Source organism: Tachypleus tridentatus, chromosome 12, assembly GCF_004210375.1.
Source record: "Tachypleus tridentatus isolate NWPU-2018 chromosome 12, ASM421037v1, whole genome shotgun sequence".
In the NCBI taxonomy this organism is placed as follows: domain Eukaryota; kingdom Metazoa; phylum Arthropoda; class Merostomata; order Xiphosura; family Limulidae; genus Tachypleus; species Tachypleus tridentatus.
The window spans coordinates 134,410,559-134,427,443 of NC_134836.1; the positions used below are offsets into that span (position 1 = coordinate 134,410,559).

The window sequence follows — 16,885 nt, forward strand, 5'->3', positions numbered from 1 at the left end:
TCCATACAGCAAGGATCACATCTGTAAAGATTGAAGAGCTAGACTGAGAAAAACTTCCATACCCTCCTTATTCTCTGGACCAGTGGTTCCCAACCAGGGGTGCGAGATAACATTTGTTTTGGCCACCTTCACCTTTATTCTTAAATAAATAATTACTTTGAGGGGTGTGAGAACATATTAAATTTTTTTAGGGGTGCAGGGCATAAAAAAGGTTGGAAACCACTGCTCTAGACCTTGCCCCATCTGATTATCACGTAGTTCGCAAAACTATCTTCATGGAAAAGAGCTTGAAACATTTGAAGATGTCAGAACTACCCTCTCCACATTCTTTTCCTCAACACCCCAATAATAATACAGAAGTGGCACCCAGAAGCTTGTAAATCATTGGCAGGAAGTAATTAATAATAAAACATACATTATAGATTAAATAACATTAAAAGCGTATGAAATCCTTTTTCTTTTTCTGAGCCTGAAATCTGACATTATTTAAGGGATGATCTGTATGATACCTTAGTACAGGGTTCTTCACCTTCAAACCAATAGAAACACAGTAAAGACTTAGTCATAACTAAGGATATACTTGTGGTCTAAATTCCTAATTAACAATCTAGAATTATAAGTTCGATAATTCTATTTTAAAGCTGGAACATACAATGTTTATCCATGAAAGGTTAGAGTTCTATGTTTGTTTGTTTGTTTGTTTGGAATTTCGCGCAAAGCTACCCGAGAGCTATCTGCACGTCTATCGCACTAGTGCATATTATAGGGAAACCTAGCTGTATAACTATTCCAGACTTGCAAAAAAGTTTAAAAAATTCGAGGCTAAATTGTATTAAGTTAATTAACCTAAAGTTAATTTTACATTTAACGATATCATCATGGTTTCACGTGCTGCTACGACCTCTTTCTAGAAATACTTTTCTTCGAAATTACGATAAATGAATTTTGTGCTGCTCCGATATAAGTGCCGATAATTTCCAAATATGATTATTAACAGTAATATGTTTTATTTAATTTCCTCGTACAGTTAATAAGTTAGACTTTACTGCTCTTTGTTCTCTTTTACTGTTTATATAATATTTTTATTTACAATATATATGATTGGTTTAGTTTTTATTTCTTTTTTGATTAAAAAATAAAAACTGATTGAAGTTGGTTTGTTTTGAAATTTCGCACAAAGCTACTCGAGGGCTATCTGCGCTAGCCGTCCCTAATTTAGCAGTGTAAGACTAGAGGGAAGGCAACTAGTCATCACCACCCACCGCCAACTCTTGGGCTAATCTTTTAGAAACGAATAGTTGAATTGACCATCACATTATAACGCCCCCACGGCTGAAAAGGCGAGCATATTTGGTGCGACGGGGATTCGAACCCTCGACCCTCGGACTACCTGTCGAACACCTTAACACACTTGGCCATGCCGGGCCGTGTGGAAAGTGAAATATAAGTTTGAAAATTTATAACCCTTCTTCAATTTTCTCCCAGGTCAGGCTCCACTACTATATTAAATAAAAACTTTTTTATTTTATTTATTTAACAGATTAGGCATGGATCAAAATCAAACAATGACTAACGCCTTTTACTTATAGATGATGCGAAAAATCACTTCTTTGACTAATGATAATTAAAAAAATTATTTTTACTGTATGCTTGTTTTCACTCTGAATTAACAATTCTCTCTTTGACATTAACAAATTCACACTTTGATGTTAACAAAAATGAAAAATTTACTCAAAATCCTTTTATTAAAAATATTCTCACTTTGAAATTAAAATTCCGTAAGTAAATTGTTTACTTATACCTTAATATTTATTTAAATTTTAAAAAGTTTTCTTCTAGATTTTTTTAATTGCAAAGTCTTTGATCAAGTTCTCAAAACTAATTTGGCGTAACAAATTTTCTGATATACTTAGCAGAGATAAGGCATCCAGCCTGTCTTGTCGCAGAGTTGTTCTGTTGGGATTTTTAATATACCTGAGTAGAGAACATGAATATTCAGCTGTGCAATTTGTGACCGTTAATGTTAAAAATATACGCAATGCAATGTCTACGTTTGGAAACGCACACTAAATTTTGTCTTCAGAAATTATTCTATAAAGTTCAGTATGACTGAATCTGGTTTTTCCAGTTTTGTTGCACTGAACTTATGACGCTCATATGAGTGAAACTGCTGAAGCTCGGCAGAGAGATCAGTGTCCAAGTCGTCTGGGCAAGTATCAATTAGCTTTTGGAAACACTGAGAGTGCCTTGCAGTTTCAGCAGATGAAGTGACGTCATTTGGCACATCAATTAGGAAAGAAAATCTGTTTGATGTTTCATGTGCACCTCTCCTCTTCTTCTCATCTGGGTTTCTAGTTTGTCAACAATAGTGAAGAAGGTGGTGATATAAAATTTATCTCTGTCATTCAGATCTACTTCTTGTACATCGCTATCATTGAGTACCTTCTTTCTGAAATGTTTGCGAGTTTAAGCTGCATTATAATCAACATCTGGTAGTATTTCCTTTACAACTGCTTCAAATCTTTCAAAGTCATCCCTTAAAGTGCACAGCTAGTCAGCTAATGACCGGTACAGATCTGCATATACTTTTAAGTTCACATCTTCATTTTGCAAAACATGACTTGCTTTATGAAACTTTAGCAAAATCTCATCCCACATGATCAACATAAGAACAAATTTTAGCTCTTGCATCTTATTTGCATTATTGTCTGCTTCTCTTCTAGTGTCTCCCCCTTTTGTGACTGGTCTTCAGCTAGGCATTCTAAAGCTTCAACAATTTTAAAGAAAGACTTAAAGTTGCTGTTGTTCCCATAGCATGTACCTCCCATCTGGTATCAAAGAGGGATTTTAACACACTTTCATTTCCAAGACAAGCTTTAAGAATTTTCCACCGGCTGATTGAGAATGAAAAAATGTATAGAACAAATGCATTGTAGAGAAAAACTGCCACTTGGCAGCAGTCAACAGCACTTGGGCCTACCAGATTTAGTGAATGGGCTGCACAGGGCACATATATGTCAAACTTATTTTCCTCTAAGATCTTTTGCTGCATCCACTTATAACGCCCAGACATGTCAGCAGCATTGTCGTAAGACTGACCCCTACATTTCGAAAAATTAAGTTTGCAAACTTCATGTAAGTACTGCAATGCCTGGTTTACTATTTCCTCACTAATATGACTTTTCAGTTCCAAAAGGTTAAAAGCGATCAATACGCTGCCCATCTTTAAGTATCGAAGTATAACACTTAACTTATCTGTATATGATAGATCTGGCGTCGAGTCAACTGACAAGCTAAAATAACCAGAAGAATTTACTTCGTCAACAATGAACGCATGGACCTTCCAGATCATTGGTTCAATGAGTTCTTCACAGTTGGTTTTGGACAAGTAACGATTTCATTTTCCAAAATTTTCAGATTTCGAAATGTGTCCCGCTAAAAATGGATCAAACTGACTTATAGCTTGAGCAGCCCTAAAAAATTCCCATTCTGCAGTGAACCAAAATTTTTATCTGTTCCTCGAAAAGTCAGACCACCTTCACCTAACGTACGAATAACAGTTATTACACGCCCAAGACATGTTTCCAGTAATTGCACTCTTTGTTAATTTGTTTTCCAACTCTTGTCGCAAGCCTAAACGTTGTCTGCGAGTTAAGCTTGTTAGCATAGTGATTCTTTAATAATGATTAATTACAATTGTATTTCGCCAGTCACTGAACCCTTCTCTTTCAACAAAACGCGAAAAAACTTAGAGGCAAAAAGTTCACAAACAAAGCAGTAAACTGACCATGTTGATGGTGAATACAATAACCACTCTCTCTTGTATTGCTCACCATTGGTTTTTACCTCAAAGAAAAGTTTCTGCGAACAGTATCTCGTTGGTTTGCCACAATTGAAAGTCCGGCAATATTTGCCAAGTGGCCCATTGTGGTGTTGACAGTTCGTGGGTCTACAAAAAACCCAATAAAACCATCAGCAGAGAATATCGAGCTACAACCCTGGATCTCTTGCTTTAGTTTCTTCATATTTTGTACACTGAAGCTTTTTACCATAGTCCAGTAGATTTTCATTTTCAGAAATTATTTTAACTTCAGACTGTCTTGTAGAACAACTTGCATCAACATTAACACTAGAGATATCAGAAGAATTTACAGGCAAAGTGAGATCAATTGTGAGACTCGTGCCAGTTGAGCCAGCCTGTGACACCTCAACGTTATCATTGTTTTCTGAACTTGAAGTGAATAAAGTGATATTTATAGCTGTGGAACTTGGTTCAACTTCAATCTTGTCAGAGTCAGATGCAGTGCAAGTGACTTCTGATGGCGGAAATGGGTTTTGATTTGGAAGATCATGTTGTGTACGTTGAGTGAAAAAATTAGCTTTCCAGTCTTGGCCACTAAATCCAAAGCCTTTTGTTGGTTCTTTTTTGCCAGTTTCCTCTTTTGTGCACCACTTAATTGAACATGTTTCATCTTGCAGTCTGAAAAATACAGAAACAAAAATAAAAAACACACAAAAGAATATGGCTCATATATAGTTATAATGATTAGTAAAACACTGAAATTCATAAAGAAATACGTTGGAAAGACAGTCAAACATACTAAACTTTGGTCTACATTTAGACAAAGATTGTCAGAATTTTATCCTAGGACCTAGGTCCATCAGCATATGAACAAGAATTCATAAATACCTTTATTGATTTGCTGCATCCTAATTGGTTGAAAACCATTCGAGACTGCCTTCCATCCATTTTAGGAGAATTAGTTTTCAGTCATTGCAAAAGTTTCATTTAGGTTATTGCTATGGTAGCTGTTTGCAAGAAGCAATGTCAATGATAATATGTAAATCCATTATGAGCCGAAAAGTATTCCAAAACAATTTGTGATCAACAACACATATTTAGTAGCCTATATACATAGTTATCATTCTGTACTGGTACACATACAATCAATTGTAAGCTGTACTGCACATTGAACTACTAAATACTGGGTTAGGCCTAGACTAGAGTATCTTAATCCTGATCAAATATCTGAAGAATGTGTCGTAACCTCAACTTTAAACTCAGTTCTGACCTGGAGACTTTAGATGAGCCAACAAACCATACATCAACAAAACAGGCATATGTCTGAAACTTTATCTGCATGCCTGAATACGAAAGCAAATTCAAAACGACGGCTTTAAATTGGGAACAGTCCACTTCATTATTTCAGGCTACAATAGTGCTTCCAGTGTACTTACACTACACTAGTTACAGTATTTAGACATATGTTACTATCACTCAGTTCTCAGATGACAACACTAACGTTAGGCCTAATGCTAATACATTGCAACTGAGGCCACTAACGTTAAGCCTAGTACTCAGTATTAACCTTGCTCACATGAACTTGTTCAATTCATGCACTTTTTAAGACAATCCTAAATTGATTTTGTTGATTTGTCAGTCCTTTCCAGTATATTTGTATGACTACGGTGCCATAGTACTGTATTACTACTAGTAGTATAAAGGGTGACCCGTAAGTCCCTACCCATCCATATATCTTATGTATCTAGTGTATCTGTGTGCTGTCCCTTATTCTCGCTGCATAATATTACGCGTACTTGTCACAATACACTCCTCAAGTGTAAATGGGCTTACATCGGCCATATTTCTCTAAAAAAAAAAAATTATAACACATGCGTAATTGAATATAACATAATAACATATGGATGGGTGGGGACTTGAAGGCCACCGTGAAGTGTATACATAACAACGTTAAGAATCACGTTGTCGTACATGTCGAAGTCTTACGCAATTTGATTTAAAAGATCAGGTTATCGCCTTTAGGCTGCTCCGATCAATCAATTGTTTTCCCAGCTTTTCAGAAATGTAATAGAACACATACTGATTTGAATTTATAGTCGCAAAATAGTTGAATTATACCTAAAGGTCTGTCGTCGTCGTTATCTATATGTGTCTGTCTCACATTGTTCGTTCGTCTCATAAAAAATGTCACCAGAGGGCCGGGCCTGGGCATTATGACGTCAGTATAGGATCAAGGAAGAAGTAAGGAGAATATAATTGTGATCTCCATTTCCAGACCCGAAATATGATTTAAGAACGGGCACCTTTGTATTTATCTCCTAACTAAATATCAGCTTTAGATCTGTTTATACAATTACATAATCACAAAAAAATACATATATGCCCAAATACTCTTACAGATTACATGTAATCTATGAACAGTGGCATTGCTACAGTGGAATTCCTTTCTAAATTTTCTCTTGGTATGATAAATTTCAAAACATGTACTCACACACAAAGGAAGTTTCTTTTTACAGCAAGTTGTTTAAAGCCAAAAAAAATATGACTCAGAAAAGCTTCAGTGAGAAACACACTTATAAAACTATTACAAAACACACATGAATAATGCAATATTAACGCAAGTAAAACTAAAAAAAAGACAAGAACCATAATATAACGTGCGAGAACAGAAGCCGAAAAAAACATGAAACTGTTTGTTCTTTTTGAATTTCGCGCAAAGCTACACGAGGATTATCTGCGCTAATCGTCCCTAATTTAGGAGTATGAGACTAGAGGGAAGGCAATTAGTCATTACCACCCACCGCTAATTCTTGGGCTACTCTTTTACCAACGACTAGTAGGATTGACCGTACATTATAACGTCCCCTCGGCTGAAAGGGCGAGCATGTTTGGTGCGACGGGATTTCGAACCCGAGACCTTCGGAGTACGAGTCGAACGCCTTAACCCAACTGGCCATCCCGGGTTGGGCTGCTAGAATTGATACACAATTCAAAACAGAAATCCACAGAAAAATCACCCATACTAAATTATACATTCCCTGGGACTCAGCACATGAAACAAAACAAAAACTCAACATCTTAAGAAACCAAATAAACAGAGCCACAAAACTATGCTCACCCAATGAAATCAGAAAAATAAAACAACAATTCATCAACATGAACAAATTTCCTCAAAAAACCGTGAAAAAAAATTATATGCACGCACCTAAACCCACAACAAACAAATAACAATAAATTCCAATATACAACAAACTACAAAACCTTATACTGCTGCATACCATATATTCCCAACATCAGCAGAAAAATAACCAACATTTGTAAAAATAGTAGTAACAAAATACAACATTACAGTAAACACCAAATGTATTAAAAAACCAGGTACAAAACTAAAGTTCATACTATGTAGAAACTACACTGACAAACACAACACCAACATTATTTGTAAAATACAATGCAACAACTGCTACGGGTAATATGTTGGAGAAATAAGCACAAAAATGGAAACTAGATTCAAAGATTTGTTTGTTTTGGAATTTCGCACAAAGTTACTCGAGGGCTATCTGTGCTAGCCGTCCCTAATTTAGTAGTGTAAGACTAGAGGGAAGGCAGCTAGTCATCACCACCCACCGCCAACTCTTGGGCTACTCTTTTACCAACGAATAGTGGGATTGACCGTCACATTATACACCCCCACGGCTGGGAGGGCGAGCATGTTTAGCGCGACGCGGGCGCGAACCCGCGACCCTCGGATTACGAGTCGCACGCCTTACGCGCTTGGCCATGCCAGGCCAGAGATTCAAAGAACGCAAAAAAAACAACAACACTTTTACAAGCTTTTGAACACTGCAAATCAAATAAACATAACATAACCATAGAAAACACCCAAATACTAAGCAGGAAACAAATATAAATAAATACAAAATCAAAGAGGTCCTACTTATACAGTAATTAAAACCAAAATTAAACCAGTATAAAGGAATACCTTTATATCTATACTAATTAATAATCTAACTGCAATGCCACCTACAATCCCGTACCAGTTTACACTCTCGTCCCTAAGACGTGCCCAGTAACGGTCAATTGCAAACTCTCTCTTTGCTAACCTGAAGATGATCTAAGAAGGTCAAAACATTGTTCTCTCCTTATCAAAAAAAGTGTCAATACCCCTACCAGCCGCTCTGAGATACATTTTTATTTCAAGTGGGTTTCTCGTCATAAAGAGGAGAGGTTTCTTATCCACAATGCATTTTCTTGCAAACTGCTAGTTATTCTGTGGTTTCTACCCAATTAGTTTAAGAAAATTCAGCGAATCTGAGAATAATACCACAGCAGTATGAATGGCTAGTATGTATAACTACAGATGTATGTATGAGCACGATGTAATTTTCCATTATGTGTTTTAACCAATTTGTGTATACTTAATTATATACATAAATCTGACATATAGTATAATACAATTTTTCAGACAAACAAACAACTTCTGGGATACTAAGATGTGGGAAGCTCGGTAAGCACCACACTGGGAAATAAATACGTGTTTCCTGGTTTATAAATGCATAGGTATATAAATACAGTTTAGTTCTGTCCTAGAATATATGAAAGTGTGTTATTTTTCACAAAGACAAAAATATGAATTTGTTGAAAATCTAAGCAACAACAAGTGAAAAGCGGAGCGGCAATTATGCTGTTATTTATATTGATGTTGAATAAATATTTTGTAGTTGAGACATGAGAAAATTTAGTGTATCTTTTTTTCCTCCAGTAGTTTTTGCTTCACAAATACATTTTATTGGTGTATACCAAACTATATAGTTCTTACTGAATGTTTTACCACATTATTGATTTCTGGACAAGATTGTTGTTATCCATGAATTTTGTGTTAACTGTTTTCGGGGTTAGAGTTATAATATAATGTCAGTGTGAACTATACCAAATTAATCCTGGATTTATTTATGAAGTATGACATTATTATACCTACTTATTCACATTAAGGAACGAGTAGGTTACAAGGTTAGACACTTTGGTTTTCTCTTGTAAAATAACTGTTTTATTGTAGTTTTAATTTCCTTCCCCAGTGCACTTGGACTCTATCTCTGTATGTGAGATGGCAATATCTAGTAACGTTACAGTAGTGAGTACATTTATCATGAATGATGTAGGCTGTGGTATGTGTACTACATCCATATCCAGACAATATACCCAAAAAAGGATTGGATCATAAACAGATTCGTCGTGAATTTAAACTTACATTTTCACCTGGATTTATGAGTTATCACAGAACAGATTGAGTTAGACTCTCAATATGACTTTGTACTAGCTCCTGCATGTGTCGACAATGGTAGATGAATCAAACTACTACAATTTACATAGCAAAAGTTACACAAAACCTAACCCCACGATGGAACCTCGCATTGGCAAAACATTTCTCACTCGTTGAATTGTAGTGTTGAGCAGATCATTGGGTTTGGTTCGAATTTCCCGCAAAGCTATGTGAAGGTTATCTTTGCTAGCCAACCATACTTTATCAGTGAAAGACTAGAGATAAGGCAGTTAATCATCACCACTGGCAGCCACTTTTTGGGCTACTCTTTTACCAATGAATAGTTTGAGCGATTCTCAAAATTTAGGGTCTAAGGTTGGGACAGGGATTCGAACCCACGACGCTCAAATTGCGAGTTGAGCATCTTAACCACATGGCCACAATAAGCTATCTGTGTTCTGCTCACTAAGGGTATCGAAACTGGGTTTCTAGTGTTGTAAGTTCGCCCCACTGTAAATACTTTATATGACTACAACTTCATGCTAATTGTGCTTTCGTTTATTATGATCATTTTATATTTAAAATCTATTTATAATGTGCTTAAGTTTTGTTTAATTAACTGTTTTAAATTTATGTATAGCGTAGTAATTGGTGGCTTTAATACGTGTACATCACTGTGTTTTGATTTTTAAATTTATAATATTTTTATTTGTTTTAAAAATTGTTAGTGCTTTTGTGTAGTCCTTTGACGTCTTATTTTAGGTGTTGTGGCATCTTAAATGTCACCTAAAGGAGTTTATAATCATGATTTACGATAGTGGCTCATAATATAGAACAAACAGGAATTTGCTCAAAACTTTCACGAAACATTTGGGCAAAACAAAATTATTCTTCAAACAACATCTAAACCTTCATTTTTAATAGTTTAAACAACTCAAACATTCGTGATGACAAGAAAACCCACTTTTAGAGAAAAATATATATTTAAAAACGGCTGGTATGGATAGGGAAAGCACTATGTAGAGGAACGAACAACGTTTCGACCTTCTTCGGTCATTGTCAGGTTCACAAAGAAAGAAAGAGGTAACTGAATGATAGCTGACCACATGTTTGAAGGTGGTTGTGTAATTGAGTGTAGGAAAGTAGAGGGCATGCTCAGACGTTTGATTATATTTATTAATCTTGGTATAAAGGTGTTCCTTTGTATTGGTTTGTTTTGGGCTTGAATTGTTGTATAAGTAAGGCTTCTTTAATTTTGCGTTTGTTTATGTTCGTTTCTTTATTTAGCATTTGGATGTTTTCTATGGTTATGTTGTGTTTATTTGATTTGCAGTGTTCGAAAACGTATGAAGGTGACTTTTTTGTGTTCTTTGAATTTGGTTTCCATTTTTCTACTTGTTTCGCCAATATAGAAGTCATGGCAGTTATCACATTGTATTTTATAAATAATGTTGGTGTTGTGTTTTTCATTGTAGTTTTCACATAGTATAGACCTTAGTTTTGTGCCTGGTTTTTTGAATAAATTTGGTATTAACTGGAATGTTATATTTTGTTACTATTTTTTGCCAAATGTTGGTTATTTTTCTGCTGATGTTGGGAACATATGGTATGCAGCAGTATATGGTTTCGTGATTGTTTAAACATTGATAATAAGCAAAATAAGATATCTCGTAATAGTTTAAGAAAATCAAAATTTGCAGTTTGTTTATATTATTATTTTACAAGCCTCCAGCAAAATTCACCGGGCATATCGCATCAAAACCTAGACAGATATCCTATATAAAGCTCTGTGAATGTATATGACCTATTTAAGATATGATTTAACATAATGTTTAAGGGCAGCCTGAGACCTATTGATCCATCTCGGCTGCCATCGCCTAATCTAAACTAAAACACAAATTAATTTTAAAATATCTTGAACAACTAAGTACAATCATTAACATAGGTAGTCCAAGAATTGTGAGATACCGAACTAGTGCTTCTTTAACTGACCTGAAATCATGTTAATTCTTTACTCTTTCTCGTGTACCATGTGAAAATGTTTAGAAAATCATCACATAAGCGAAATAAACATAAAAACGCTATTCTTATAAATAAAAATTTTGTTTTGTAGGTTTAGGTATTTTAATTGTCTTCCCAGCGGTATGTCTCCGGATTTACAACGCTAAAATCAGGGGTTCGATTCCCCTCGGTGGGCTCAGCAGATAGCCCGATGTGGCTTTGCTCTAAGAAAACACACGCACACACAATAATTGTCTTCCATTTCCTGTTCATGTTTGTTTGTTTTTTAATTTCGCGCAAAGCTACACGAAGGCTAGCTGCGCTAGCCATCTCTCATTTAGCAGTGTGAGACTAGAGGGAAGACAGCTAGTTATCACCGCCCACCGCCAACTCTTAGGCTACTCTTTTACCAACGAATAATGGGATTAACTGTCATATTATAACGCCCCTACGGCTGAAAGGGCGAGCATGTTTGGTGTGATGGGAATTCGAACCTGCGAACCTCGGTTTACGAGTCCAGTACCTTAACCACCTGGCCATGCCGGGCCCTGTATCACGGATACTTCTGATTTCCTACTGGAATATCAGAGTATTGAAATACTAAATCTTGTTTATTATTTTAAGTTATGAATGCCTATTATGTTAAACTATCTTATTACTATTAAATGAATAAGACTGATATGAACGCTTATGATCAAACTGTCAAAAAAAGAAAAAGTCAATAGTGAGAGAGACAGCACAAACAACAATTTTAGTCGTGTTATATTTGCTAAACATTGATAACACTGATTATATTGTTAAGAATTAATTAAATATGGAACAATCTTAATATAACGAGTTCTCAAACTATTTTCCATGAAATATTTAGCTTAGCCCTTCATGACTCTAAAAATAACATTTCGCATATTTTGTAACTTTAAATAAGGCTTATATATTTTACTTACAGGAGAGTAGAAACAAACAGCAAAAAAAAAATGTGGTGGGTTTGAGGAGGACGAAAGATCTTAAAAAAAAAATTAAGCGTCTGGCCAATTTTCTCATTGGTGTATAACTTCACTGTAACCCGGATTCTATGTGTACTATTATGCGATCCGAAGTGTGAATGTGTGTTAGTTACGCAGGCTTACTGTATTTCCTGATTTATCGAAATAAACATATATATATATATTTCAGCAGAGTGAGTAATGAACCATGGTATGCAAAGAAGAAATATATGCTTGGTTTAAACATTTAAATGGTTCGAGTAGAATAGAAATAATTTGTAATCTACTTAACATGTGCTTGCCTTTAGAGTTACGGTTTTTTGGTACCTGCCTGGAAGATCTGGGAAGAAAAGATTTCGATGTTTTCAGAGATGTTGAACCGAAAGCGAATAATATAAAAGATATATCGGACATTACAAGTAATAGTATCATTTTGCTAAGTGACAGAGTAGGAAGAAGTAAACTTATAGTGTTCTTGGCACTTCTTAATTCATCCAATCGTGGTGGTGCTAATGTGCTTTATAACATTTTGATTAATAGTTTAGAATATGGAGACATAGAATTTTGTTTGGTTGACAACACAGCAGCTAGTGAAATTCTTCTATTGTTTACTATGGCATTCCATCATCCTGCTTTTACATTTGTACAGAAATCACGTTTAGCTGAACGTCTGGAAAGTATTGAAAAATTTTGTTCGTCGGCCTTTCTTAATGATGAGCCTTCAATTTCAAGTAAACAATCCATATATGAGGTAAGACTAAATTAACTTAAATTGTAAAACCAACAGTACGTTGTAACTGAAGTTAAATAAATCAGCACCATTATTTATATATGACACATGTCATTTTTATTTCTGCTTTTTGTGAATACAAGTTCATTCTTATATTAAGAGTGATTGACTTGTTATTTAGAAAACTACTTAAGATAGCAGGTATGTGATATCACTGATATATCAACTTAGGGTATTTAGAAAATATCCAAGAAAACATTGTATCTCATCAACGAAGACTTATACAACAGTTATAAACATTTAAGACTACTATGATCCATTATCTATAGAGTACTCCCTTTTGGATATTTATGCTGACATGTAAACAGAACTGAAAATGATGTGCTAAAGTGAGGAGGAATTGCTTGAAAGTATTTGGATATGTAATGCTAGCATCATTGTTAAAATATGTACTTTATAATATTATTATACATTTCATTTACTGTTTTCATGTAATATTACATTAGAAAATACTTGTAACAGCAAGATTAACCAGCTAATAAATCAATGCATTATAATTGTAAGTTTTTAAGAGGTTGCATTCATCTAGTTAACCCAGTATATTAAATTTGATTCTGTAATTATTGGGTTGTGTTTTACTACACTTGAAGCTTATTATGGTTATGTGAAAACATAAATATACAACAAAGAAATTTAAGAACACTATTCAATTATAGTCAAATATTATGAACTGAATAATTTATAAAGAAAAAAATTAATATTTTTCTGGGACATTTATAACTGTTACTGAGATTAAAGAGTATGATGTGCAGGGTTTAATTAAATAATGTGTTTTATAAGAGGGTATTTCCTTTCCAAGCAGGATTTCATCAAAGGCTGACTGTGTACTATTTTCATGGTTTTAAAACAAAATCTAAAAATGAAGGTTGTATTTCAGAGTGAATTAAAGATAAGAGTGTAGAACTCTGTAACATGCACTTTTGATTGGTGGGCCTTTCTTCAATTTGCTACTGAAGAAGAAAAGCCTACTTTTCAAATTGTTTCACATTATAAGATTTTAAAATTTTGTCTTACTTGAATTTTTAAACCTACGTGTTTTCCTAATGTCATATTTGAGAATAAACCTAACAAGAGTAAGGGAGAAAACCTGTATCAGTTGCAGATGATTGTATCAACGAGATTTGAACTTTGATCTTTTATGAGTATGGTAAAGAAACTTGAAACTCATTGGGTATTATTTGTCTAAAGTTGTTTGTTTTTTAGATATTTTCACAAGTATGTCAGTAAATTATGAATATAATTCATTGGGCCTATGATGTAGTTAGTTCCTGACATGAATTCCATGAAGTACAAAATATAAAGGTTTCTTACAATAAAAGTTTTCCTGTACATTTTATTGAAAATATTATTAAGACTTATTTAAAAGTTCTGTACATTTCAAAAATCGGTAAGCATGTTCAAATTAAAGAAATTGTTTATTGTATTCTACCTTTTAATGACAAACATGCAATAGATTAAATAAAAAGATTAAAACAATTTTGAAAACAAAATTTAAACATAGATTAAGTGTAGAATAGTTTTCAAACCAATATATTGTATATGTAGTTATTTCAAATTTAAAGACAGGATCCCAAAATTCATTGCTCAAATGTCATATACAGATATACATATTCAAGGTATAGCATTGCCTATGTGGGCTGTACAATTTATTGTTTGAAATCAAGAATAAGTTGGCCATTTTTCATCATTGGTTGAATGATTGTAACATTAATATTGCATCCAGTGAGTTTAACATCCTTGGAAGTTTAGCTAACAAAGAACTGCTCCACTCTGAAAAGAGCCAATTAATACACAAGGTACATCCTGAGTTTAATGTAAACACAACATCATTTTTGCTTCTGTAACATAAATCCAGTTTATTGAACTCTTAATATATAACAACTCTTTCACTTAGTCTTTCTCTGATGTGATGTTCTTAGCAAAACAGCAATGTAGTGCCTTATCATAAGCTCTTTGAAAATCTATGAACACTAAAACTGTAACCTTTCCATCACTTAGATAATAATTAACATCTTGCAAACAAATAACTAAAGGAAGATCTTCATTTGGTGAGTCCATGCTAGTTTTCATTTATCCTATCATGTTTCGGTTGATTTTGAAAAACTTTTTTTTCTCAGAGTAACTTTTTTCCACTTTAAGAGTAAGACTAAGTAGTCTGTGGTAACTCTTGTCAGCCACTTTAATTAAAAATAGGAGTAATGTTAGCAACAATTTGACCTCTGTATGTTAACCTACAAGAAATGAAAGATAGATGTCTACATAAATTGTCTTCTCAAACCCTAGATCTGGTGCTTAATCTGTTTTTTTATGTTGGTATTTCTGTTAGCTATGAAATGATTAATATATACATGATTCAAGTAATTTCCAATATTAATATTCCTTACAGAATCTTTATTGTTAACATAGAAATAAACATTTAATAAAAACAGTATTCAACAGTAACTTTTAGTATTGTCTAGAAGTTCATTCAGAGTTTTGATGTCTTTCTTGACATATATTGATGTAGGGTAGGGGGCTAACTTTATTTCAAGGGCTATTTACTCAATTTTAAACTAGGACTAGACAATGATGAGGGCAAAATTAAACAAGATACAAAAAATAAGATTTAGAAACAGTGGAAGAACATTGTATAGATGTATTTTGATGGTAGGCTGAATCATTACTGTTACAATGCTAGAAGTGTAAGAAATATAGTGGATATTTAATGATGCTTTTACTGGTGAAACCATGGTCATGAATAAATAACATATTTGTGTAACATACAGTTGTATTGTTGTTTTTTTTGTCAGTTTTCAAAATTGATAACTATAGATAATATAGGAACAACAGAAACTTGTGTAAATTTATATGGTGTTGATGTTAGACATTGTTTTGCAGCATATAGGTTGTTCAATAGGGATAGGGTATTAGAAAGAGAGTTATTTATACATAAAATTAGTTATGTCCTGTCAAGGATATATAATGTGTATGAATCTTTCTTATAATATGGAGAAAACATTCAGCTGGAATTGTTACAGACCACAAGATGAAATTAGTGAGATTAATAATTGAGCTATTAATAAGGTCATTGCTATAGGAGATTTTAATCTTGAGAAGTTGTTGGTCAAAGCTTTAGGGAAACAAATTTTTAGAAACTGTTCAAGGTGGTTTTCTTTGCCAATTGGTTGAGGAACCTATTAGATATTTTAGATTCATTACTTCCAGTATAGAAATGGTTAATAGGTGGAGATTACCATATATCAGCTTACCAAACAAGAACTTTTTCCTACTAAAATAAAATAACTAAGAATACTCAAAGTATCTCAAATTATTGTAATACAGAAAAACCCATTAGTGAATGTTTCTTGAGAGAAAGTAACAATATTGCCTGATGAAGGTGCTTGTATAAGTACCAAGATAGATGTAGACTTTTGATGTAGGTGGAGCATGTTATGAGACAGATATTTGCAAGGGTAATTAAATGGGAAAAATTCAGACCAGTGCTCAAATATGGAAGGGAAAAGAAACCTTAGCAGTCGAGTCATAGCTGTAGTGTGAGAGGAGGGGTGAACATTGGAAATACATTTTCAGTTTAAGAAAATGTTAACTTTTATTTATTTTCAATATACAATTTAGAACATGAATATGGTGAAAATATTTTATTACCTGCCCAAAGAAATCTTGGCAAACTATAAAATTAATACAGAATAACTCAAAACCAGTGATGAGGGGCAAGAAAAGCAGTAAATCTTCTCTTCCTATTGGCAATAATCCAGTTATTATTGAAGGGAGTTATTCACAAACAGTGTGTGTTTATCATTTTTGTTTCATTTTATAGTCTGTAATTCATTAAAGCAAGTGAGATGTATAGTCACGTATATCTAACATCAAACTTGGGAACTTAGAAAATAATATAGGGTGAAAAGAAATTCTAAAATTGTCAATTCAGAGCACAGAAATGTTATGTAATACGTTAAGAGTAAAGACTGGGAATTCATTTAAATATTTAGTTTTTAAATTAAGATTTATAATTTGAGTCATAAACTGTGTTTTGATATTATGTTTATTGA

At 33.7% G+C, this 16,885-nt stretch overlaps 2 protein-coding genes across 3 annotated transcripts in view; one reads left to right on the top strand and one right to left on the bottom strand.

Moving 5' to 3' along the window:
• The window catches only part of LOC143234747 (protein NipSnap homolog 3B-like), a 41,866-nt gene extending 40,896 nt beyond the window's left edge, over positions 1 to 970 (bottom strand). Inside the window, exon 1 of one of the 2 annotated variants that reach the window (XM_076472323.1) lies at positions 863 to 970. In XM_076472323.1, the coding sequence (XP_076328438.1) occupies positions 863 to 880 (18 nt within the window). In that variant the 5' untranslated portion in view covers positions 881 to 970. Of the gene's footprint in view, positions 1 to 509; positions 636 to 862 lie in introns of those variants that run through there. The other variant, XM_076472322.1, reaches the window with a different exon arrangement.
• Positions 971 to 12,135: 11,165 nt separating this feature from the next.
• LOC143234744 (uncharacterized) overlaps positions 12,136 to 16,885 on the top strand; it is a 29,700-nt gene continuing 24,950 nt past the window's right edge. Inside the window, exon 1 of the mRNA XM_076472319.1 lies at positions 12,136 to 12,797. Coding sequence (XP_076328434.1) covers positions 12,255 to 12,797 — 543 coding nt within the window. The 5' untranslated portion in view covers positions 12,136 to 12,254. The remainder of the gene's footprint in view (positions 12,798 to 16,885) is intronic.